Source organism: Macrotis lagotis, chromosome 7 (genome assembly GCF_037893015.1).
Source record: "Macrotis lagotis isolate mMagLag1 chromosome 7, bilby.v1.9.chrom.fasta, whole genome shotgun sequence".
NCBI classification, from domain to species: Eukaryota; Metazoa; Chordata; class Mammalia; order Peramelemorphia; family Peramelidae; genus Macrotis; species Macrotis lagotis.
The window spans coordinates 119,138,301-119,164,496 of NC_133664.1; the positions used below are offsets into that span (position 1 = coordinate 119,138,301).

The 26,196-nt window shown below is 39.1% G+C and overlaps 1 protein-coding gene across 1 annotated transcript in view; it reads left to right on the plus strand.

The window, feature by feature from the left end:
- Positions 1-809: 809 nt before the first annotated feature.
- Positions 810-26,196, plus strand: part of PODXL (podocalyxin like) — a 78,901-nt gene continuing 53,514 nt past the window's right edge. The window contains exons 1-3 of the mRNA XM_074195274.1: positions 810-940; positions 24,958-25,583; positions 25,633-25,830. Of these exons, the coding sequence (XP_074051375.1) occupies positions 810-940; positions 24,958-25,583; positions 25,633-25,830 (955 nt within the window). The remainder of the gene's footprint in view (positions 941-24,957; positions 25,584-25,632; positions 25,831-26,196) is intronic.

The window sequence follows — 26,196 nt, forward strand, 5'->3', positions numbered from 1 at the left end:
GGCAGCATCCAGAAATGAGGGCTATATGACAGCATTAGAAAACAACAATCCCAGGGTGGCTAGGAAGCACAGTAGATAGGGGACTAGCCCTGGCATCAGGAGGATCTGAGTTCAAATCTGACCTCAGATACTTAATATTTGCTGTGTGACCTTGGGCAAGTCAATTAACCCCATTACCTTGTAAAAATCAAAAAACAAAGCAAAAAAAAAATATGAGAAAACAACAACCCCCCAGTCCCTCGGGGTACTTTAGAACCTTGGAGAGGTATACACATCTTATTCTGAAAGAATGAGTTGCCTTGCTAGAATTAAAACTATTTGTAGCATGAATAAATGAATGATGACACGAGAAAGATTGAGAGAATCTTCTCTCCAGTTCTTCTCATAAGATTATTTGTATAAAGTTACTATCAATTTATATTATTCAGTTATTCATCTATATTCCAACAAGCATTTTATTAAGCCTCCATGAAGGAGGCTGTTATTTTCTTTGTTGTCAGATTTGGAAAAGAAGAAAAAACATTTTACCAGTTTTCTACATAGGAAAACCGAGTCAGAGAAAGAGGATAAAACTCACACAAGATTACAGAACAAGTTCAGGAACACAGTGGACAATGGAATCCAGTCCTTCAGTCTTCAGGTCCTTCCCATGGGAGCTGACCTCTCCACACTGGAAAACTTGCCCTAGTGGATCCAATCTAATGTTTCCACTGCTTAGCGCTGGCTCTGCTTAGCCTCCCTTGGGCCTCATCCATAAAAGACCATCACTCCCTGGACAGGGAGAGAGAGAGAGAGAACTTTTCCAAAGGATGTATGTGTGTATTGTTGGGAGCGGTAAAGCCTTAAGTGAAGTTCGGGTCATAGCACAGACTGACAAAGGGCAGGAAGTTCAGGACTTGAGGCTGACATTTTGTGCACAAAGACCTCCTAGCACAGCCAGGTGAGCTGGGGCCGGTGGCCGCCACACTGCATTTCCTCCTCTTTGTTGGCTTGTGTCACAACCTTCCCCTGACTCCAAACAGCATTTTCTTTTGTATGTGAGTGTCTGTGTTTTACTTTTCCTTTATTTATGAGAGAGAAGCACCTCAATATAGAAATGGGTGGACCCTCATTTTAACAGGATGTGAGCATGAAGCTGGGCAAGGTGCCAGTCCAGGCTGGGATCTTCCAATCAAAATAATGTGGTCATGAACACTTAATAATAATCAGAACTGGTATTTATATACCTGTAAAATAAAGATGATTAAGTAATTTTATTGGCATGTTTTAATTCATTTTTTTATAAAACATTCTTATCCACAATGTAATAGAAAGAACAATGGACTTGAAGTTAAAAGTCATGAGTTTCAATTCTGATTCTGTCACTGACCAAGTAACCTCTCATGTGTGTGTCAGTCTTCTCATCTGTATAAAGAAGTTAATAATATGGATTACCTTGTCCTTAAGGTAGTGCTAAGAAATGCATTCATTAAGTTAATAGCTATATGGCAAATCACATTGGAAAAAACAAAGAAAGAAAAACCCTCTTTGTGCTTTAATTTCATCATATGTATAAGATCTGGACAACCTCCTTCATAGAGTTGTTGGGGGAAATGTATTTTGTAAACTGTAAAGTGGTACAGGAATGGCAGTCAGAAAAAGGCAAAAGACAAATCTCTCCTCATATGAGCTCACAATGAGCTATGGTTTTTGATGTTGATAAGGTTTTACATTCATAAGGATTTTTTATGAGAGTTTCTCAAAAACATGGTGAATTCTTTCCATTTGATTCAATTCAAGAAATGTTTATTTAATATCAGGCACTGAAATAACCCCTCTCTATATACAAAAATCAAAATGGAATAGTACCTGCCTGCAAGGTGCTAAATTCTATGAAAAGGCAGGGTAGAACCATTAAATTTTTTTTCAGTTTTCCATATCACTTCACAGGCATCACCGTTCCTGATATAGTACTAGATGTATTAGAGGCTTAGTCAATATTTGTTGAATGAATGAATTCTCTACCCCCCCCTTAGAATATCCTTTTCCCTCTACCAACCCAAACCTTTTGCCTGTTCTCTCAAATCTCACTGCAAAACTGTTTGAAAAAGTCTCTTTTGGGAAAGGCAAAGTGATGCCCTTAAGTCCCAGAAGCATGGCTAACACTAGAACTGCTGCTTAGAAAATTGCTACTTCTTTTTCCCCTCTTCAGTAATTCTATCTGACCCTTCTCTTACCTCTTGTTCATCACCACACCCTAAAAAAGACATTGGGGGGGGGGTATTTTAGTTTGCATTATTTCTTCCAGGGTGAGAATCAGAACCAGACAAGAATATTCTAAACCAGAAATTTCAAATGGATAGAGAAGCATGAGCAGGTGGTATAGGAGTCAGGAAGACCTAAGTTCAATTCCAGCCACATACACTTAGTAGCTGAGTAACCCTGCAGTAATCCTGTTGACCTCAATTTACTCATATGAAGAAGAAAATAGCAAACCACACCATTATCTTTTTCCAAGAAAGCACTAAATGGGGTCATGGAGATTTGGAAATGACTGAAATGGTGAAATAATAGAGAAGCATAGGAGGCAAAACACTATAACAAACTAAGCACTAGACTGATCAGGAAGGACATTGAATCCTAGTTCCAACTCTGCTACTTATTGGCTACTTGCCTTTGAGCATTCTGCTCTAATCACCTTGTGCCTCAGTTTCCTCTTTTGTAAGATTAAAAGTAGAGGTTGGACTAGAGGAGCTGAAGCCTCCTCTAGTTCTACCATTTTGTGATAAAAATGCTCTGAGAAGTTTTACATTAAATGTCCCAGAGAGTTTGAAGGAACTTTAAGGAACGTCTAGTCCAACCCATTACTTTAAGAATCAACCCCCAGGGGTGGCTAGGTGGTGCAGTGAATAAAGCACCGGCCCTGGAGTCAGGAGTACCTGGGTTCAAATCCTGTCTCAGACACTTAATAATTACCTTAGCTGTGTGGCCTTAGGCAAGCCACTTAACCCCATTTGCCTTACAAAAAAAAAAAAAACCTAAACAAAAAAAAAGAATCAATCCCCTCTGAAACAAGTCATACCATCATATACACATCTAGCCTTGGTTTCAAGACCTCCAATGAGAAAGAAACAATTTCTTTTTGAGAGTTCCCTTTTCACTTATTAATGCTTACACCAAGCATGAATTTGGCTCTTTTCAACTTATATTCATTGCTCCTGGTTTCAGTAGAAAAATCTTCTGGATAAAAATCCTCCAGATATTTGAAGGCAGGTATCTTGTTACCCCTTAAATCTTTTCTCTGTGCTAACATTCCTGTTTCCTTCAAATAATCCTCATATGACATAATGTCAAGGCTCTTTATTTCTTCTGTAAATACTTCAGCTTACCAATATCCTTTCTAGAATGTATATTCTAGAACAGAACACCATACTCCAAAAAAAATTCATCACCTGTTATTCCTGGGCACTTTATTTTTCAATTTATCCTAAAGGAATTTCCTGTCCATCTCCAACTTCCTAATCGCATCCTGCAACTCTAAACGTTCCTTATTCCAGAATGAAAATCTTTATCTTAGATTTCCAAATGTCCCAACACAAGAAGGGAAGACCCATGCAAAGAAAATTGATTTTGTCATACCTTTCTGAGGCTAAGAATATGCATAATTCTATTAGAAATAAGTGGATGTTCCTTTGTTAAAAATTCAGGATAGTGAGTTGGCCAAAGATTTTAGTATTGTTATTAAATAGATTTTTATTGATCTCTTTGTTTTCTTAGCACCTACATTTCTCCTTGTATTATTCTCCCCATTCTATAATATTCCACATCCAAGGACCTATCCCAACTTATCTTTAAACGGGTAATAGGAAACATCTTCTTATAACTCTTCTCTGGAGCTAAGTTTGTTGTTTGCAATTTCGCAACATTAATTTTCAATTGTTTTATGATTGATGTTCATTCTCATTGTTGTGATTATTGTGTATATTGTCTTTTTGGTTCTATTTACCTCACTTTGTATCAGTTCATATAACTCTTTCTATGTTTATCTATATTCATCATTTCTTAATGCACAGTGATTTTCTTTTTTTCAATCTTGATAATATTTTATTTTTTCCAATTACATGTAAAGAGTTTTCAACTTTCATTTTTTATAAAATTTCCTCCTTCCCTCCCTACCCTCCTCAAGATAACAATAAACATGATATAAGTTATATAGGCACAATAATGTTTAACATATTTCCATATTTGTCATATCATGAAAGAAAAATCCAAACAAAAGGGAAAAATCACGAGAAAGAAAACACAAAAAACAATTTTTTTTATTCAGACTTTATAGTTCTTTCTCTGAATGTGAATGACATTTCTATCACAAGTCTCTTTACTCATTGTATTTCTGAGAAGAGCTGAGTTGATCATCACACCATGTTGTTAATATGTGCAATGGTCTCACGGTTCTCATTTCACTCAGCATCAGTTCATGTAAGTCCAGTTTTTTCTGAAATTCACTTGCCCATCATTTCTCATAGAACAATAGTATTGCATTACATTCATATGCCTCAACTTGTCCAGTTATTCCCCAGTTGATGGTCAGTCCCTCAATTTCCTATTCTTTACCAACACAGAATTGCTATAAATATTTTTGTATATGTGGGTCTTTTCATCTTTTTTATGAACTTTTGGAGATATAGACGTGGTAGTGATATTGTTGTATCAAAGGGTATGCACAATTTTATAGCCCTTTGGGAATAGTTCCTAATTGCTCTTCAGAATGGTTGGATCACAACTCCAATAACTTCACAATAATTTTCTATATTACATTCATGTACCACATTTTATTTAGACACTCCCCGGTTGTTAGGCATTTTTATTTCTGGTTCTTTTCTATCACAAAAAAGTGCTGATATAAATGTTTGGGTGTATACAGAACTTTCTTTCTGTCAATGACCTCCCTATACAAGCATTTTAGCTACTTTATTTAAAAAGTTTCAAATTTTTTCCATAATTTAACAGCTCCACCAGCAATTCATTAGTGTGTCTAGGCAATATTTTCATGAATTTCTAATGAAGTACAATTTATTTCCAAAATATTAGGTGGATCAGTTAAGATGATAAGAAAGACTAACTTGACAAATGTTTCTATTTCTTGATGAGCTTTATCTGGTCTAATAGAGAGAGAATGTATGATAGAAAGAAAAGATATATTTTTCAAAAGATAAATGTAAGGTAGATGGTGGACAGAGTATTCTACCAATAAAGAAGTCTTTGAATATGCTGAATAGATGCCCTATGGGGAACCTTTGGGAGGACATAGGTAAGAATTGCACAAAATGAAAAGATATGGAAGGTCTATGATATGATTCATTGAAGGGAGTTCCCAGATCAATGAGATGATAGATCCATTTGAGTAATGCCAAGAAGCTTCCCAGTCTAAATAAACTGAGGAAGTAGGAAAGGATATAAGGGAGAAATGTTGGGTCATCTCCTACATTTGAAAATGTTTTCAGTAAGAAAATGCCATAGTCATCATAACCATCAATACCAAATATTTATCAAGAAGCTACTACAGTAAATGGAATTTTAAGGCCAATGGAAGGAAAAATTATAAATAGCCATCAAAAAAAGCTTCATTTAATTTAACAACCTTTTATGAGATCCAAGCTAACAGTCATCCTCCTTCCCCCAGAACCTTTCTAAATTCTAAAATGTTTTTTAAAAAACCCCACACTATTGTTAATTAAATATCTAGCTAAGGTTTATTATAGTTAGAAAAAAATTAATTTTGGATCAAATTTATGATACATAACATTGTATTTGCTGTATATTGTGCAATACCTTTAAGTCTCTCGTATTAACAATGTTTATAGTATAGTTATTGCTGTTATATTAAAGTGACAGGGCCTAACTTTATTGTTAAAATTTTATAGATTAATTGGAACTATATTTTTGTTTTTATATCATGTTGTTGGTCATACTTCAAAATAGCTATGGATCCTTGATTTCATGCCTTTCATTAGTCTATCTCACAGTCACTCCATACCTTCTGCTGTGTGATTCTTTTCTCTGCCTTCCCATAAAAATAAAATTAATTCATAAAAAACTACCCAACACAAAGAAACTCTCCTGATTCTTTTAATATTTTGTGAGGAACTAGACTAGAACTATTTGCCTCACACACTTCCTTTTCTGATAATACATGTCATTGATGATTACATTTAAAAAATAGCAATAAAGTATTTAAAGATTTACAAAATATTTTCCTAATAACACACCCATGAGGTACTATCATCTCTATTTTATATATATAAGGAAACTGCAATTTAGAGAAGTAAAGGGACTTGTTCATGGTCATGTAGATAATAAATTCTAGAACAAGAATCAAGATTTTTGGTCTCCAGAACTCCAGGTCCAAGATTCTTTCCAATAAATAAAACATACTGCCTTGCTGCTACTTCTCACGTGTAAGTCATCCTCAATAATTTGTAATACCATACTTATCCCCTTCATGCATCTTTCCATTTCATTTTTGGCTAATCTACAATTGTAAGTCTTCTTTTATTGATAGTACCCACCAAGACAATACTGGATTTTTTAAAAAGCCTCTGCAGTTTCTTTGATTAAGGCCTGGCTTCCAAATTATATAAGGAATTGCTTCAAACTTTATAAGAGTCATTCCCCAATTAATAAATGGTCAGAGAATATGAATAGAAGACATTCATGATATAAAGAAGGAAAAAAGTCTACATCATTAATAAGTAGAGAAATTAAAATTAAAACAACTCTAAGAATCTTCCTCATACCCTTAAGAAAATTTTCCATAAGGAAAATGACGAATGTTGGAGGTATTGTGGGAAAGCAGACACTTTATGCATCGATGGGGGAATCTATGAATTAGTTTGACTATTCTGGAAAGCAATTTGAAGCCATGGGAAAACTGTTCCTAAATAATAAATACCCTTTAACCCAGAAATACCTCTACTAAGTCTGTACCTCAAAAAGATTAAATAACAGAACTCATTTGTACAAAAATATTTAAAATGGCTTCCTTATATGAGAAGAAAATTGGAAAATAAGATTGCTCTCATCAATTAGGGCATGACTGATATATGAATATGAATACTATTGCATTAACCATATGACCCTGGGTAAGTCACTTAACCTCCATTTCCCTCAGTTTCTTCAATTATATAATGGAGGTAATAACAGCACCTACTTTGAAGGGTTGTTGTAAGGATCAAATGAGATCATATTTGTAAATACTCAGGCACTATATAAATGCTTGTTATCTTTCCTTCTGCTATAAAATTAGACTTGGTAGTTTTGAGACTACTACAACAGTCTCCCTTTTTCAGGAAACCATCACTATGTGACACAGTGGACGGAGTACTAGGCCTGAAGTCAGGAAGACTCATCTTTGTGGTTCAAATCTGTCCTTATACATTTACTAGTTAAGCGAATGAGTCACTTAATCCTTTCTGCTTCACTTCTTTATCTGTAAAATGAGCTGCCAAGAAAACCCCAAATGATCACAAAGAGTCAGATATGACTGAAAAACAATAAATGCTTGTCAATTTACTATATCATTTTAATAAATACTTTCCCTTAAAAAATCTAATTAAATCTACTAGCTGATTGTTAATGGAGAAATACCATAGTAGGGGCTTATGAGTTTCAGTAGCAGGAAAAGTCACACACACAGGGTTTCTCTCAAAATCTAAGGTAGCAACTTCTTTTCAGGAACCAAACCTTTAAGTACCAGTGTAATTTGGGAACAAAGCCCATAAAGGATGCTAAATTATTATTTTGTAGTGTTCTGTTCTCATCAGCAATGACAGTGAAGAGAGTGAAGGAAATTTCCACACTCCCATTTCCTTTATTCTTCTGTTTGTTTTCACAATAATGCCTTAACCCTAACCATGAAGGTAGGGGCAGCTTCCAGGCTGGTTGGTCCTTTGAGACTGATGGGCTGGAAAGATAGGGTCTTAGAGAGACATCAACTTTGTTCTTGTTAACCTCTTTCCCCTGGCTGTTATCCAAACTTTCTTTGGAAGGTCCCTGCATATACAAACAATACATACACATAAAATAAACATATATATATATATATATGTATGTATGTACACATATACATGTGTGCATGATACTTCACAATAAACCCAGGGACTTAGCTGATCCTTCTTAACCAGAGAGTTTTTGGTTTTGGTTTTTTAATTTTTTAATTAATTTATCATTTTATTTTTCCAACTACATGCAAGGATAATTTTCAGCAATCATTTTTTGTAAGGTTTTGAGATCTATAACTATGCTAAACATATTTCCATATCAATAATGTTAAATAATGTGAATAATGTGAAAGAAGAATCAGAACAAAAAGGAGAAAAACTTTGAGGAAAAAATAAAATATAAAACAAATATTAAAAATTGAAAATAGGGGCGGCTAGGTGGCATAGTGGGCACCAGCCCTGGAGTCAGGAGGACCTGAGTTCAAATCCGGCCTCAAACACTTAATAATTACCTAGCTGTGTGTCTTTGGGCAAGCCACTTAACCCCATTGCCTTGCAAAAACCTAAAAAAAAAATTGAAATAGTAAGTTTTGGTCTGTGTTCATACTGCATTAACCAGAGTTTTTATTTGTAAACTCTGGTAACAGATTGTCTGTCTCATTCCTTCTTATTTTTATGTCTCCATTATCTAGTACTCTGTTTTGCACACAGTAGCTGAATAAAAAATGTTTGTTGCTGAACTAATTCTATCTTAAATTTGCCTTTTCATATTCTCCAGTACTAGCACCAAAAAGTACACCTTAGTAAATGCTTAGTGATTTCTTTGTTTTTTTAGCAAGTCAATATAAATCTGAATTGTAGCTGGGTGGCCCAGGAGAGAAAGGGCTTAATCTATAGTTAAGAAGAGCCAAGTTCAACACTAGTTTGACACTGGGCAAGTTGCTTTAACCTCTGTCTACCTTGGTTTCCTCTACTGTAAAATCAAGAAATCATAATTTCACCTTCCTCTCAAGGTTGTTAAAAGGTCCAAATGAGATATACTTAATAGGTGTTATATAAATGCTAATTTTATTATTATTAATTTCTTCCCAATGAAAGAAACAGACAAGGATTGAGTGTTTAGAGATTAGATTTAGAGATGTTAAAATTCTGCTTATTTCCAGAAAAAAAAATTGTTTTCCATTACACCAATATAGACCGCTGGGTCAAAATCAGAAAGGACCCATGAGGGTCCAGGAAGGAATTGCAATCTTGTCAGTGGCAGGTAGATTTGGGACTAGGAAACAGAAGAAAAAAGTCAGAGGAGAGAGAAACTGAAGTTTTAGGATGGTCTGGAATTGTAGTTTCTAAGGCAGTTGCTCTCCATATCCAGTGGGAGAAGTGGAGAAAGTATCAGAGGTCAACCATAAAAGTTTAAAACTGTAGTAGTTTTATGGCTAAGAAAGATAATAGGAATGACAAAGGAAAGACAATGAATTTGTCTTTCTCTAGGCTAAGCTTAGCACCTGAATGGTGGATCTAGAAAAGCCCCAGAGGCTAGTTAAAATGACTTCTCTAGGGGATTTCTCTGAATAATAATAGATTCACTGTTAGAGTTCAGGTTCTACTCTGGAGTACCTTACTCTTCAGATCTCACCCCAGTTAGAAATTTCCTTGGAGTAGCCCCAGGGAATGAGTCTTTGGAGAAGTGGGAAAGGCAGAGCAGAGTGGAAATTGCTACCAAGAAAGCTAAAATGATCTTTCAGGTGCTACTACATCTCTTGGTCTGCCAAAGTCCAGTGTTGCTTTACCTATGTGCTACTGGCCAGTTGGAAAGGGACAAAGAGCTTGAAATATAGTAACATATATGTCAAACACCCAAGCAGATGGCTGAGTACATTTCCAAGTGCAGCCTGAACCAGATTAAAAGGTAATTAGGAAATATTAAGTAAAGAAAAGATAATAATATTTTGATAATATTACACTTTAAGCATGCAGCCCACAGGGATCCCTATGTACAGTTTAGTGGCCCCATTTCTGTTGGAGTTTAACACTACTATTCTAGAAAACAATGAAGGAAGTAATACAGCAAAGAATGTTTTAAGGAAAGATTAACTTAATTGAAAGGATTCAGGATGAGGGGTGGTGGTGAAGGTGGTGATAAATTGGTCACCAGTGTAATGGAGGAGACTCAGTGTAGATTCCAAGTCGAAGTGGGATTACCTATGACAGATGGGTACTTCATTGCTTCTTACCCTGGAATATAGGAAAATCTTTCAATGGGACTGACCTATTTTCCCCCTCCACTTAGAAAAAACCAAGCAGATGAGGAAGGTTGGTTGACAAGATTGTGATATTCTGTGGGGTAGATAAATGTTAATGGCTACCTCATCACTTTGCGTCTTCAAGATATAAATATATGCATATGTCACTGATCTTGCCTTGCCAAAACCAGGCTTGGATTATTCCCAACATTCATTGCCTTCCATCCTGTTCATGTGCTACAGAAGGAAGCTCTGCTGGCCAGGTCCACTACTGTTTAGGTTATATAATCTTGCCTTAGCTTCACTGTTAGGCAGTCAATAAATACTTATTAAGCACCTACTGCGCATTGTAAGTTCAAGTCTATCCGCAGATACTTACTAGCTGTAAGATCCTGGGCAAGTCCCTTAACCATGCTTGCCTCAGTTTCCTCATCTGTAAAATGAACTGGAGAAGGAAAAACCATTCCAGTATCTTTGCCAAGAAAAACACAAATGGGGTCATGAAAAGCTGACACAACTGGAAAAAAAAAATTACTAAACAACAACAATGTGTTCGATACAATGCTGAGAGCTGGAGGTACAAAAAGAGTCTTTTCAAGGAATTTTGCCACAAAGGACAGAAGAAATATTGGACAAGAGTTAATGGGGATAAAAGGATCTCATGATGGATTTTTGAGGATGAATGGGACATGGGTGTGTTTGCTGGCAATTAGGAAGGAGTCAGTAGACATGGAGAGACTGAAGATAAATGAAAGAAGGGGAATGACATGCAGCAATATGTTGAAGGAAATGGGATTGGAATGGGATCACTTGTGCAGGTAGAGGGTAAAGGGTAAAACTATCTTTTCATGTGAGATGGGGTGAAAGAGGAGAGAATGGCAGAAAATATATGAGTGATATGAGACAAGAAAGAGGGGAGAAGAGAAAGCTCATCCCAAATGGCCTCAATTTTTTTCTATATAGTATGAGGCAAGGTTCTTAGCTAAGAAGTTTATGGGAAGGAAACCATAGAAGGTTTGAGGAAAGATGATCCCACCGTGGGAAGTGGGATAATAAATTGATAAGGGAGGTATAGTTAGGATTTCCTGACAATAGAGAGGACCCAATTGATGTAGTGGGCCCAATCAAAATAATTTTCTCCACTTACATGTGTATAGGTTGGAGAATGGTGGAAGTGAGCCAAGATTGAGGTTTGAGGAAGTGCAATCACTGATATAACAAGGGGGCTAGGGATAGGCAAGAGATGAGAATATTGTAGAGTTGAGTTAGTTCATCAAGGGGTCAAATGGGAAAAGGGGAGAGAATGAAAGGTACCTGGAAGAGAGTGTGAGAGAGAGCTGAGAGGTTGAGGGACTGGAGGTCCTAGTGTGAATAAAAAGTTGAATTTAGTAAAGGAAGGCAAAGGTTTATAGATTTTGGTCAGTGAGAGGATTTCAGAATTTTTTTTTTTTGCAAGGCAATGGGATTGTGACTTGCCCGTAGTCACACAGCTAAGTAAGCATTAAGTGTTTGAGGTTGAATTTGAACTCAGGTCTTCCTGACTCCAGGGTCACTGTTCTATCCACTATACCACCTAGCTGCCCCTCAAAATTCTTGAACAGAGAAGTAATGCATTTGTGCACTGTGGGAAAGTAATCTTTTTGTTGTTAACTCATTTTTCAGAATGTCTGACCCGTGACTCCATTTGAAGTTTTCTTGGCAGAGCTACTGGACTGGTTAGCCATTTCCTTCTCCTGTTCATTTTACAGATGAGGAAACTGAGGTCAACAGGGTTAAGTAACTTGCCCAGGATCACACAGAGAGTGTCTAAGATCTTCTTGATCCAAACTTTCAGCTTTTACACACACACACACACACACACACACACACACACACACACACACACACACAAACACACAATCTCAATTGAGGATCTGACTGCATATTTCACTGAAAAAAAAAAAGAAGCTTTTCACCAAGAGTTCTCTCTTCTCCCTTTCTCCTCATCATACATCACTCAAATGACTTTTCTCATTATGTTCTCCTTCACCGAGCTCAGATACAGAAGTGGCTCTTCTTGAAAAAACAAACATCTCTACTTGTAAAATCAATACCGTTCTATCTGGTCTTTCCAGAAAAATTACACCTTCCATCATACTCCTCTTTTCACTTATCTTCTGTCTCTTCTAGTCTAGAGGTGGCTTCCCTTCCTCCAAAAACATATTTATTCTCCAATCTCCCTCAGTATCCAGAAAAAAACTTTCATAAATCCATCCATTCCTTCAGCTATCTTCCCATATCTCTCCTTCCTTTTGTGGAGGTGAAACTCCTAGAAAGTATTATATACCATGCAAATGTCTTAAAAGTCTAGAAAAACTTGTATGAACTGTTGCTGAGTAATAGAATCAGTAGAATACTGTACACATTAACAGCACATTGTGAGATGGTCACCTATGATGGACTCAGTTCATTTCAGCACTTCAATGAGCAAGGACAATACTAAAGACTTATGATGGAAAAGTCCACAACGTCCAGAGAAAAAACCTCGAAGAGGATGAATGCAGATCGAAGCATACTACTTTCAATTTTTAAAACTTTTTTTGTTTTTTCTTTCTTTCTCATGGTTTTTTCCCCTTTAGTTCTAATTCCAATTAGTCCTAATGTGCCTAATATGAAAAGATATTAAACACAATTGGACATGTAAAACCCATATCAGATTACTTACTGCCATGGAGGGCAGGGGGAAGAAGGGCGGGAAAATGTGGAACTCAAAAGTTTACAAAAAGATGAACATTGAAAACTATCTTTATATATAATTGGAAAAAATAAATAAAATAACATTTAAGAAAAACTACTTACTATAGGTGTCTCTACTTCCTTCTTCTTCTTAACTTTTACTGAAACTGCTCTCTCTTAAGTTAAATGATTTCTTAACTGCCAAATCTAATTACCTTTTCTCAGACCTCTCTTTTTTTCATCTCTCTATAGCCATTGACACTGTTTTCTCCTTCATATTCTCTTCTCTCTAGATTTTCCTGACACCGCTCTCTCCTAGTTTTTCTTCTATCTGTTCCTCAGACTCCTCAGCCTTCTTTGCTAGTCTTTGCTGAGGCTCGGTTCTGGTCATTAACTGTTGGGTATCTCCCAAGAGTTTGTCCTAGGATCTCTTCTCTTTATATACCATTTCTCTTCCTGATTTTATCAGTTCCCATGGATTTAATTATTACTTCTATGTTGATGGTTTGCAGATTTGCTTATTCAGTCCTAATCTCTTTTTTTTTAACTTCAAGATTTGCATCTCCAACTGAATAGTAGATATTTTACACTCAGTAGAGCTAAAAATGAATCCATTATCTTTCTCCCCAAACCCTCCCTTCTTCCAAACTTCCCTATTACACAGGTCTGGTTATGTCATGTCTTAAACAATAAACTCCATTATCACTTTTAGGATCAAATATCAAATCCTTATTATACACATAAATAGACTGAAGCTCAGAGAGAATTAAGGGACTCTCTTACGTTGTATCATCCTGCTTCCGAAGGACCACAAATTTCTAGGAGTCTAACTCTTGTGATCCTTGAAAATATGGAATCAGGTGATCTTTAATGCCCATGATCAGCTTTATAGACCAAGGTTTTAAGTCCTAGTAGAGTCTTTGGTATCTACTGCCCCTAGGGCTTTTGAACTATCTCCTCCTTCCTTCCTGCAATATCACTGTGGTCTCCCAATAAAAATACTATATTTCAGGGAAATTTATCCTTAAAAGAAAAACGTTAGGGATTCATTTTGTATATAGTTTCTAGGAGGGGACATACACAGAAATCAGAGACAATCAGACTATGCTTACAAACATCCATCAGTACACCCTGACCATATTCTTGTCATCCTTCTTTGCCTCTGAATCCTTTAGGACCTAGAGTCTAGGACTAGCAACTGGACTTCCAGAAACCATGCACTGAAAGACTTCAGTTGTCCTGATTAGGTCAATGACAAAAAAAAAAATTCCAAAGCTCGACAAACTTGACTTTCCTGTCCTTCTACCTCTAACTCAGGGAACTACCCTAATCAAATCAACATAACTAATGCTTTGGGAAATTCTATGTTGTTAACAGCTCATCAATGACTTCACTCATGATAGATTAAAGCCCTTTCCTGGTCACATAATTTTCCCAATCAGACTCTAATCTCCTACCTTAAGGGTAGGGTTGCTGTCCCTTCATGCTCGGAAAAGGATCAAAATGATATCACTATGTCAGGTCAAGGTACAGGGTGTCCAACTGTGGCTGCTCAGATCTATATAAGTTTGAAAGGTTCTACCACAGATCAGGTATAAACAGCCCTTATGAATATTTGGAGTGGAGACATCTCTAAATGTGTGCATCCCACATTTCTTTTGAGGTATTGCAATTCTGCTTTGCTCATAGAGTATGGCAACTTCGTTGATGAAGCATGTCAGGCTAGACCATCCTGGCTAGTGTCTCCCAGGTTCACAATGGATCCCAAAGTTCTTCAGAGAGTGTCCTTATATTGTTTTTTCTGACCTCTTGTGAGTTCCCCTTAAGGGTAGGCATAGAACTATTTAGCATATCTTCTTGTTCAGTTGTTCAGTCAAGTCCAACTCTACATGAACCCATGGACTTGTCAAAGATAAATCCCAGTACCTTTGCCAAGAAAATTCCAAAAAGTTCCAGAGAATCAGACATGACTGAAACAGCTTCACAACAACTGAAGCAAATAGGGGATAAATGATTTGCCTAGAGTTATACTTGTCTGAGGGAGAATTTGAACTCAGATCTTCCTGACTCCAAATCTGGTGTTCTTTGCTTAATAAAAACTTTTCGTTCATGTCTTTATTGGCCAAGGTGCCACAAGAAAGCTCAGGTCATCCTACTCAGTAAGATCCTTTAAGGAGCCTCTTACAACACCATCTGGGTTAGAGAAGGATTTTTCTGGTTTTGTTTTGCTTGAGCTATTTGCAAAATGCCTAGGCCTCTGAGCTCCAGAGCCATGCTTTGCTCTGGGCTATCTCCCAACTGCAGGTTGCTGAAATGATGCAACTCAAGCTGTTCAGATGTGAGCCTGCAATGTTATCAAATTGTGGCCATGACCCCGATAAGAATACTGCTTCAGAGGTTAATGAAGTCATGGGAACCTCCAGACTCAAATCCCAGTCTTCTCATGTTTATTACTTTTAGTCAATACGGATGGTGAGGCATTTATCTCTGCAGGTTTGCACCATTCTTAGCCATGGGACTCTGACTTTGCACATAAATGCTTACTTATTTTGCAGTAAGTGAGAGAGAGACACTTATTAAGAATCCTTGCCCTCAAAGACTTAGAGCCCCTGAGAATAGAGTATAGATACTAAAGGGATAGAGGAGTGACAATAGATCTCAATTTTACAAAGCAGGCTTCTAGGAACTATGAATTAAAAAGAAAAAAAAATTTAAATCACTCACTGCTAAAATATCCTAGCTGTCCCATGGGAGAAAAGAAGAGGTGGCATTTTAGTTTTTGGGAGGGGTGGGTGCAGGCAACAGGAGTAGGATAAAGACAGAAATCTGGAATCCCCCCTTTTTTTTGGCAAGGCACTGGGATTAGGCGACTTGCCCAAGGTCACACAACTAGGTAATTATTAAGTATCTGAAGTCATATGTGAATTCAGGTCCTCCGGACTCCAGGGCCAGTGCACTATTCACTGAGACACCTAGCTACCCCACCAAATGCTTTCTTAAAGCAAACTCAGAACCCATTCTAAAGGTCTCATCAACTAATAATGAAAGTAGCTGGATGTTACAAATTGTCAGATAATTCAGCCATCACCTGTGGATTGGTAAGGTTTACTGTGGTATCTGCAGTATATAGGTTATGACAGAAGCTTGAAAAATTTTAATGGAATTAATGGGGGGATTGGGGTTTTGTTTTATGTGGAGTGGAGGGAAGAATTTGGTACATGGAGACAATGAGGTTTGGACAAGGGAATCGAGAAAGATTTATGGATGCATCAAGGATGCCTGCAAGTTAAGGGAAAAATCTGCTATCAGTGTTATACATTTTTATTATTAGTTTATAGGGATATAGACTTTTTAAACTAAAGATAGGGAATGAAAATGGAAAAATTATATTCAATGAATACCTTTATGGAGAAGGATTCTGAAAAATGAAGTTATTGCTGAGAATGTCCTGGTAAGTGAATGAACACAGAAGCAATGCTCTGTGCTAACCTGATGCTCCACCTCTACACACACAAAATTTTTGTAAAAGAAACAATCCCTTACAAAAAAAGTTTTCCCTGAGAAAGTAGGAATCTTAAGTAATTTCACATCTCTGAGTCTCATTTTTCTCATCTGTAAAACAGAGTTGTTAAGAAAGTTCTTCAATTTTTAGATTTTTGTTTTTAGCCAAGAAACCCATCTATCTAAATCAGTAGGAAAATAGAAGTCACAGAAAGTATACATAGGAGAATATATAACAGAAAATACAGAATAAAGAAACGTATTGTCACAGGGAGCAAGGTAACTTAGCTCAACAGAAGGAGAGAGAGAGAGAGAGAGAGAGCCACAGAGACAGCCACAGAGACAGCCACAGAGAGAAAAAGTCCTAGATTTCATCCAAGGGGAAGTTCCCTGAATCCCTGGAGTTTCTAGGATAGCAAACTGGGGATAGGTACTTGATGAAGACTTCTATCTCCTCTAAAGTTGACTTTTTTCAGCAACTAAAGTGGAGTTTGCTTCTTCCAGTTTTTCTCTCAGAGCTGGAAGTCAAAAGAATCCCCAGAGACTACAGACCCAGAAGAGGACTGAAGAAAACTCCCAAGAGATTCTCAAACACAAAGTGAGCAAACTTCTGTCCCACTCTCAGTAACTCTGCCTTGCTCCTCCTAAAGACTTGAGGCATAGGTCTTCATCAAGAAAGAGAGAATTCCATACCAATGGGCTTTAGGACTCATGTTACATTCCTATCCTATATTGAAACTCTTTTCAATACCTTGTAAAGATCGGAACCTAATACTATACAGTCAAAACACAAGCATCTTTTGATTTAAAATCATAGATTTTTCTGGAATCCCAAGTGACCAACCTTTGGTACCATTAAAACTAAAATAAACAAATGCATATTAGCAATATATAGAGCATCACCTGGGGATATGTTACAGTAACAACATGCCTAGCTATAAGCACATTCTAAAAGTCAGTGATGAGAGCTCTTAAGTCTTCCAGTTCTTTTTTTTTACATTTTTGTAAATATTGTAGTAATTATTCTTCTGGTCCTGCTTACTCAGTTATGTTTCAATTTATGCTTCCCCAAGTTCTTTGAATCTTCATCTTCATCTTTTCTCATGGCACAATAATATGCTATTTTATTCATATAACATAATTTTCCCAATCATTTCTCAGTCAGAAGTCACCCAATTTGCTTCCTTCACTTCCATCTTCCATCACAATAGCAACAGTCTGTGTGTGTGTGTGTGTGTGTGTGTGTGTGTGTGTGTGTGTATACATACTTTCCCTCAGTCTTTAATTCCAATATGTGGGGCAGCTAGGTGGTACAGTGGATAGAGCACTAGCTCTAGAGTCAGAAAGATCTGAGTTCAAATTTAGCCTCAGAAACTTAACTCTTACAACCTGGATGACCTTGGGCAAGTCACTTAACCTTGACTGTCTTGCATCCAGGACCATCTCCAGTTATCCTGATTCATATCTTGCCACTGGACCCAAATGGCTCTCAAGTAGAAAGTGAGACTGGCCATCATCTTCTCTGAGAATGAAAGACAAACATCGTCATCATTTGATTTTTTAGATTCTAATGTTGAATAGCAATTACAATTACCACCCTTTCCCCTTTTTAGCTCAAATCTTTTTACCCTTTCCACTTCCAACACTTCATCTACATAGATTTCTGAAATGATAGGGGATTTATAAATAAAGATGGACTTTGTGATTCTTTGGAAACTGGCTGAGGATACTTGATTTTATGTCTATTAAATTAAATTCAGTAAAAATTAATCAAGCACTTACTGGGTGCTAAACATTATGATTCTAGTCTTTATTTATATGTATACATATTTGGTTGTTTTTTCCCAAAAAAAAGAATATAATTTCCTTGCTTTGGTCTTTGTAGCCCACACCTAATATAAGGCCAGTTGAGGCTTACTAAATGTTTGCCAACTAATTGATCCCCTCTCTAGTCTATCCATCATACAGCTACCAAAATGTAGATATTGCCAGGTCCCTCCTTCCCACTCAAAAATCTTTGATGTCTTCCTACTGCCTCCATAAAAATACAAAATCTTGACCCTGGTACTTAAATGACCTCCATCTATCTTTTCTAGCTCTTTCATACTATTTTTCTCTCATTCAGGCAAACTAGCTTTCTAGCTTGCAGATGCTTATAACAGGTATTTCACTTCCTGATTTCCTGCTTCCAAGTTGTTCCTTTTCTCCCCTTTCCTCTCAACTCCATCTCAAAAAATCCTTAGCTTCCTTAAAAGCACAGCTTGGGTATCACTTTTATTTGAGAACTTTCCTGATGCTTTCTCCAAGTCTCAATTGTTAGTCTCTGTAGAAATCATTTTACACGTACTGTGTTTTGTATTTGGGGCAGTGAGGTGACAATAGTGTTGAGCCTGGAGTCAGGAAGACTCACTTTCCTTAGTTTAAATCCAGTCTTAGACGCTTACACCCCTGTAGGTCTATCCAAGAAAACAATTGGTAGAAAAGTTGACCTGCATCAGTTGACCTCATCTAAAAAAAAATATCAGAAGAGATATTACTCTCCCAAGCCAGTGAAATCTACTATTCAGCTCCAATAACAACCAATAAACATGTCCTAGAGATACAAGATAAAGAAAGAAAGAAAGAAAGAAAGAAAGAAAGAAAGAAAGAAAGAAAGAAAGAAAGAAAGGAAGGAAGGAAGAGAAGAGAAGAGAAGAGAAGAGAAGAGAAGAGAAGAGAAGAGAAGAGAAGAGAAGAGAAGAGAAGAGAAGAGAAGAGAAGAGAAGAGAAGAGAAAAGAGAAAAGAAAAGAAAAGAAAGGAAAAGAAAGGAAAAGAAAGGAAAAGGAAAAAGAAACTCCCTTCTCTCAAAGAGTTTTACTGGAGGGAATGGCTAACTAATAATAGATATGTTGTTGAGTTTCAACTATGTCAGATTCTTTATTACTCCATTTGGGGTTTTCTTAGTACTGGAGTGGTTTCTCTAGTTCATTTTATAGATGACAAAACTGAGGACAATAGGGTTAAGTGACTTGCTCAGGGTCACTCAGCTAGAAGAGCCACATTTGAATTCAGGTCTTCTTGACTCCAGGCCCAGCACTCTATTCATTGTGCCATCTAGCTATCCCATATTGATTAATCATCCAAAGCTGATACTGATTGAGGGCTTCCATTTGATGTTTACTTTTTAAAGCAATTTACATCTTGTCCCCAACCTCTGTTTCCAACATCATTGACATTACTTTGTGATGCAGCCAAATAGGCTTTCTTTCTTCTTCACATGTTCATAGAATCTCTTTCTTCCTTTAAGAGGAAGTTCAATACTTTCTTTTCTAAGAAACCTTTTCTAGTCCCTCGGTCCAACCCCCATTAGTGGCTTTTCTAAGCAAATGCTGGGGAATTCCTCAACCCAGAGGTTCCAAGACCCTCCTAGAGAGTTCATTCCTCTCTGGTTGATTCGATTGGAGATCAATGAATCTGGAGGCAAAGCTAGAAGGTAAAAAGTTTAATTAGCATCAACTAGTCTGGTAGGTAGTAACTCTGCAGAACAAAGGGAGAAACACAGACAGAGAGTTTTATACAGCCTTCAGGCAATATACCAGGAGCAGAAGTGAAGCTTTTGCTTCAACTACTTTCTTTATTTGGGAGGTTAATTAAAAGGCTGGTTGTGTGACCCTGAGTAAGTCACTTAACTCTGTTTTTGCCACAGATCTTCATCTCTAAAATGAGCTGGAGGAGGAAAAAGCAAATAACTCTTGTATCTTTGCCAAGGAAACTCCAAGTAGGGTCACAAGAAGAAAATTAATTGGGGCAGGATATCACATGATGGGAGTAGGGGAGAGAAATATCTCAACCTTGGGTTTGTAACTTATTAACCTTGTCTCAGGAGTCACTAAAGATCAGATCTATTTGGGTGAGATATTTACCTGTTTGGGTGGGGATTTCAAATGATCCTCTTGGTGGAAGGTGAACAGTCTCCTATCTGGTGGCAGAAGTTCTTTTTTGACATAATCTGAATAGAATTTTGACTGAGTCTTCATTTACACAATGCTGAATTCTTCATTTCTTTGACTGCTAAGGCTACTTTTTCTGAAGAAAAGCTTCCCATCCCACCTCCCAAAGTCATGACACACAGGTTTTTAGCCATTTTTCCCCACAGGTACTACCTACCTTGTATTTAACTAATATACATATACATATGTATATATATATGTATATATTCAATAATGATCACTAACATTTATATATATATATATGTGTGTGTGTGTGTGTGTGTGTGTGTATTATAATTTTTTACTTACTATGTCCCAAATACTGTGCTAAACATTTTTCAAATATTACCTCATTTGATTTTCACAACAAAGTAATATTATGACCCCCATTTTACAGATAAGGAAATTGACACAGGCAGTTGCCAAGTGACTTGCTCAAGAATACTCAGCTAGTAAATACTTTAGATCAAATTTGATCTCAGAACCTCCTGTCCAGAACCTGCCCAGCTCTCTGTCCACCATGCCACCTATTTATATATTTATACTGTATCCGTTTACATATGAAACTCTTTTCCACTAGCACCACCACCATCAACTTGTCCCCCTGCCTCTCCCATCTCCAATCCCCATTAGAATATAAGTTTCTAGCAAGTAGGGATTGTTTCATTCTTTGTTAAGTGTATCCTCAGTGACTGACAAAGAATCCTGGAACAGGGCAGTAACTTAATAGATGTTCTTAATAAATGTAAAATAAAACTGTGACCACAAAGAGCTGAGACAAGTTGGCGCTTCTTATGTATTTCTCTTTCTATGGCTTCTAGATTTCTCCTCATTTCCTCTTTTACCCCTATACCACTAGGCACAAACTGACTGCCAGTGACAAAATTAAATTAAGGTTGTGATTCAGTAGCCAAGTCATATGCCACCTTAAGAGAGGAAGTAGAATTGAAATTCATGAGTGTAAAAGAGTGGCAGTTGCCAGAATTCAGGACTCTTGGATTTGACTTTTTTCAATTGAACTCTTGATGGTGATATGACACTGGAGGAAAATGATGCATTTGTACCTCACTTACCTCTTCTGTAAGCTATGACTAGCAATTCCTCCCATTCAACAGTCATTTGTTATTTATTAAGCACCTACTATGTATAATTCACTAGACCAGACAGGAGGGGCAACAGAGAGATCTAGATGAGTAAGTCATGGCTTGGATTTCAGGGAATTAATAAAGGGGGGGGGACAAGGGATAGGAAGACTCAGAGAAAATTCATATTTAGTTAACTAATTCTGAGTATACCAAAAGTGTTTGTGAAATAATATCTAAATCATGCTTTAATTTTCTACTATATCAATTGAACAATAATTTATTATGTATGGCAAGCTGCTAAGTGCTATGAATATAAAAGGAGGTAAAAGACAGAACCTCAGAGAGCTAACAATCATCTAAATCAAGTTTGCTACAAGTTAAAGAGGAATTAAAAGAAGGAAGGCACTGGAACTAAAAGGGGTTGAGAAAAGTTTCTGTTGAGGATGTTATTTTATTTGGGACTCAAAGGAAGACAGGGAGGTCAGGAGTTGAGCTAAGAAGGTAGAGCATTCCAAGGCTCTTAAAGCTTTGAGTCACAATACGGTAAACGGGGCCAAAGTCAAAGTCCAGTTAACTTTATATTTCAACTCCACACAAAGACAGACAGACTTTGAGCTTTGTCTCAGGATGGGAATGGGATAAATGTGTAATTAGTTTTAATGACCAGTTTATTGGGAGTACTATAGAGGATTCTTGTTTAGGTACCATTTATATGAGATGGCCTCTGAGGTAGATACCAGTTCTATGAATTTTGCAGATTGGATAGTCCTTGGTCACAGAATACAGCCCCTATCCCTGACAAGGGGGTCCTGATCAGAGAAAGTGGCAAGCTCTGTTCCTGGGAACCAAAAGCTGTCAAATGCAATTTACATTATGTGTCCTATTAGCAGTGAGCAAGCAGTAGCATCTATGTAGATGAAAGGCAAAACAGTCATCAGTTCCTGCTTCTCTCTTATTTTTAAGTTCATGTAATTTAGCAATAAATGGCATGCACACACACACACACAAACATATACACTGAAGCCCAATCTTTTCGAAATATCATCCTTCTGAATTCTTTATTGCATTGTACTTTTTCATTTTCAGTGGAATGGACTCTCACTGAATGTGTGTGTGTGTGTGTGTGTGTGTGTGTGTGTGTGTGTCTTAGTATGCACAAACAGATGCATTTGAAGTCAAGCAACATCTCTTAGATACAGAACTGATGGTTTCCAAAAAGATTATAGAGTTTAAAATCTGGCACATTTGTTTTGGTGAAGGGGGGAAACAGAGAAACAAATCTGCTGACACAAAGAGGCAGGAATTTTTATTTTTAACTATTAAAGTCACATATGTACACAGAAAATTACAAAGAACATCCTCTATGATACCTGGCAAATGAGGCCAGAATGAGCCATGCAGAAACTTCCTGTAAAAAACAAGCTTGTCAGCTAGTTCCCATGCTCAAACCCCAACAGCCTGGAAAACAAGACACTGTTCCAGGTCTAGCTGCTTTTGCACAGATGGGAATCCCTAGATCAACCTCCTGAGATCAGAGGATTTGCAAAGCTCCTGGACCTCTGGATTATACCCATCTCTATCACATGTCTGAAGACATCATTTATCCTCTGTCTGACTGACCTATGTTTAACAACTATCCAATCTTCACTCCACCTAATTATCCTGGATTGATGGGGGGGAGGGGGTGATTGTTCTTTATTAATTGATGAAAATTTCCAGGTCCTTACTTAATTTTTATACATATTTCCATATTGGTGATACCATGAAAAAAGAATCAAAACAAAAAGGGAAAATCATGAGAAGGAAAGAGCAAAAAAACAAATTTTTAAAAGGTGAAAGTAGTATGTTTTGATATGCATTTAGATTCCAGTTCTTTCTCTGGATGTGAATGGCATTTTCTATCGCAGGTCTTTTGGAACTGTCTTGGACTGCTGGATTTCTGAGAAAAGAGCTAAGTCTATCATAGCTGATCATCACATAGTATTTACTGTTCACAGTGTTCTACTGATTCTGCTCACTTCACTCACCATCAGTTCATGGAAGGTTCTTCTGAAATCTGCCTGCTCATCATATACCACAACTTGTTCAGCCATTCCCTAATTGATAGGCATACCCATCAATTCTTTCCACCAAAAAAAAAAAGAGTTGCTATGAATATTCTTGTACGTGTGGGTCTTTTCCCCTTTTGTGTGATCTCTTTGGGATGATGATGGTGATGGTTGTCCTTTGTTCTTTTTTTTTTTTTTTTAGGGTTTCGAAAGGCAAACGGGGTTAAGTGGCTTGCCCAAGGCCACAGACAGCTAGGTAATTATTTTAGTGTCTGAGACCGGATTTGAACTCAGGTACTCCTGACTCCAGGACCGGTGCTTTATCCACTACGCCACCTAGCCACCCCTGTCCTTTGTTCTTGAAGAAGATCATGACATCAGAGAGATATTGCGACAACAGGCTCTGTGAACTGTATTTGAGTGAAGAGGTTGGTGGGTTAAGTCAACAGCCTCACATTCTCTTCTGGATTCATTTGGGTTCAGTGACCAGATACAATCAAGATGACTGGAGATGGCACTGGATAGGAGATAACCAGAGTTAAGTGACTGGCCCAAGATCACCCAGCTAGTGAGTGTCTGAGGTTGGATTTTAACTTCGGTCCTCCAGATTTCAGAAGTTTCATCTAGCCTAGACACAGCTGTTACTGGATCAAAGGATCTGCACAGTTTCATTGCCTTTTGGGGGGTAGTTTCAAATTGCTCTCCAAAATGGTTGGATCAGTTCACAACTCCACCGACAATATGCTAGTGTCTCAGTTTTCCCAACCTCCCCTCCACATCGGGCCTTTACCTATTTTCATGTCTAATAGAAATCCAATGTCCTTCCTGTTCTTCCCTCTATCCATAGCACTAGGATCCCTCCCTGCCCACTGTAACCTTTATTAGAGTGATTATTAGATAGCGGTATTATTATCCTTGACAGATTAGTCCCTAAAAGATATGAACTCCTACTAAGTCTCAGTCTCTGCCACCCCACCGCCTTTTACCCGCAGAGAAAGCCTCCCTGAGACTAGGTCTCTGCCTTTTGGTTTTGAATCCCCAGTCTAAGCACAATAGAGTACATAAGAATTCTTCAGTAAGCCGGTTGATGATTAAGGGAGCTTTTTAGTTCTTCGCTAGTCCAGAAAGATCTGCATTAAGTATCTTTGAACACATGGATCCTTTTCCCCTCCGAGTTTTAGAGTTAGTATATAGTGCAGAAGTAGGGAGGGAAGCAAAAGTAATGGAAAAATCCAGCTCTAGTTATAAAAAGCAACGGCCAGTGGGTCTAATAAATGCTGGTGGAACTGAAGCGGGGGGGGGGGGGGGGGGGGGGGCACTTGCATTAGTGTCCCCATCCCTTTGTAGCCTTGCTTCTCACAGCTTCTTTGGCTGACTTCTGGGGGAAGCCACATTCAACTGCTCCACTCGCCTTCAGGGAGAGTTTGAGGGACCTTCAAAAGTTGCAGTCGCTATTGTATTTGATTTTCACGAAACCTTACTGTTTCTTCCCGGCTTCCGAGAAATGTATCCCGGGGGTCCCAGGATGCACGTGGATTCTACTGCGATTACCCCAGTGGTCGGGAAGGCAGTTCTCGAGAGTCTTGGGGTGCCAGGCTCCGGAGAATGTGCTTCGGCGGCCTCGGGAGCATCCCCGGGCCGGAGCTGACCGAAAGGGGCCGTCCCCGCGCAGCACCTGTGCCGCCGCCCCCTCCCCGCGGAGCCGGGGCCCCTCTCCCTCGCCCCCTCCCCTCGGCTCTCGCCCAGGGCGGAGTTTCCTCCTTCTGCTCATTGTTCCGAACCCGAGTGGCCGCCCCGCCCCGCCGCCGCCTCGGGCGGCTCCTGGGGGAGGGCGGGGAGGGGGACGGTACATAGGAGCCGGAGCGCGCCCGCGGCCCGCGGCCGCCGCCCCCAGCCGCTCAGCCGCTCAGCCCCCGGCCCCGCAGGCGGCGGCGCGTCGGTCCCAGGCTCCGGGTCCCAGGCCCCCGGTCCCAGGCTCCCGGTCCCAGGCCCCCGGTCCCGGTCCCGGGCTCCGGGTCCCAGGCCCCCGGTCCCAGGCCCCCGGTCCCGGGCTCCGGGTCCCAGGCTCCCGGTCCCAGGCTCCGGGTCCCAGGCTCCCCGCGGGCTGCGCCCGGCCCGGCTCTGCGGCACCAGAGGAGGAGCGGCAGCGGGGGAGCCCGGCCCAGCCCAGCCTCGTCCGCAGCCCCGGCCCCGGGGCCCGGCCGGGAGGACAGGATGCGCTCCCCGCCGCCCGCGCTGCTGCCGCCGCTGCTGCTGCTGCTGCTGCCGCTGCCGCCGACCGGGGTATCGGGTGAGTGCACGCCGGCCCCGCCGGACCTCCCCTCCTGGGCCACCCCTCCCCTTCTGCCCCAGCCCTCGCCCCCCGGGGCGCCCTCGGTAGTGGGGCGCCTCCTGCCCAGCCCCTCCGCAGCCTGGACCGCGCGTGCAGCCCCCCCCCCCAAAGAAAGCAGGTGCAAACCTGGGCCAGCGTGTGTGGGGACGGGCCACCCGGGCCAGGAAATAGCAGGGAGAAACAAGGGCCTGTGGGGACTGCGGAGGGGCTGACGGAGCCGAGCGGGGCCCTTCATAAGCTCTCGAATCTCATCTTCTCCATCCATCTCCCGTTCTCCTGCCCCCCCCCATCTGATCGTTGCCCGTTTTGTGAGTTGGAAGCAAA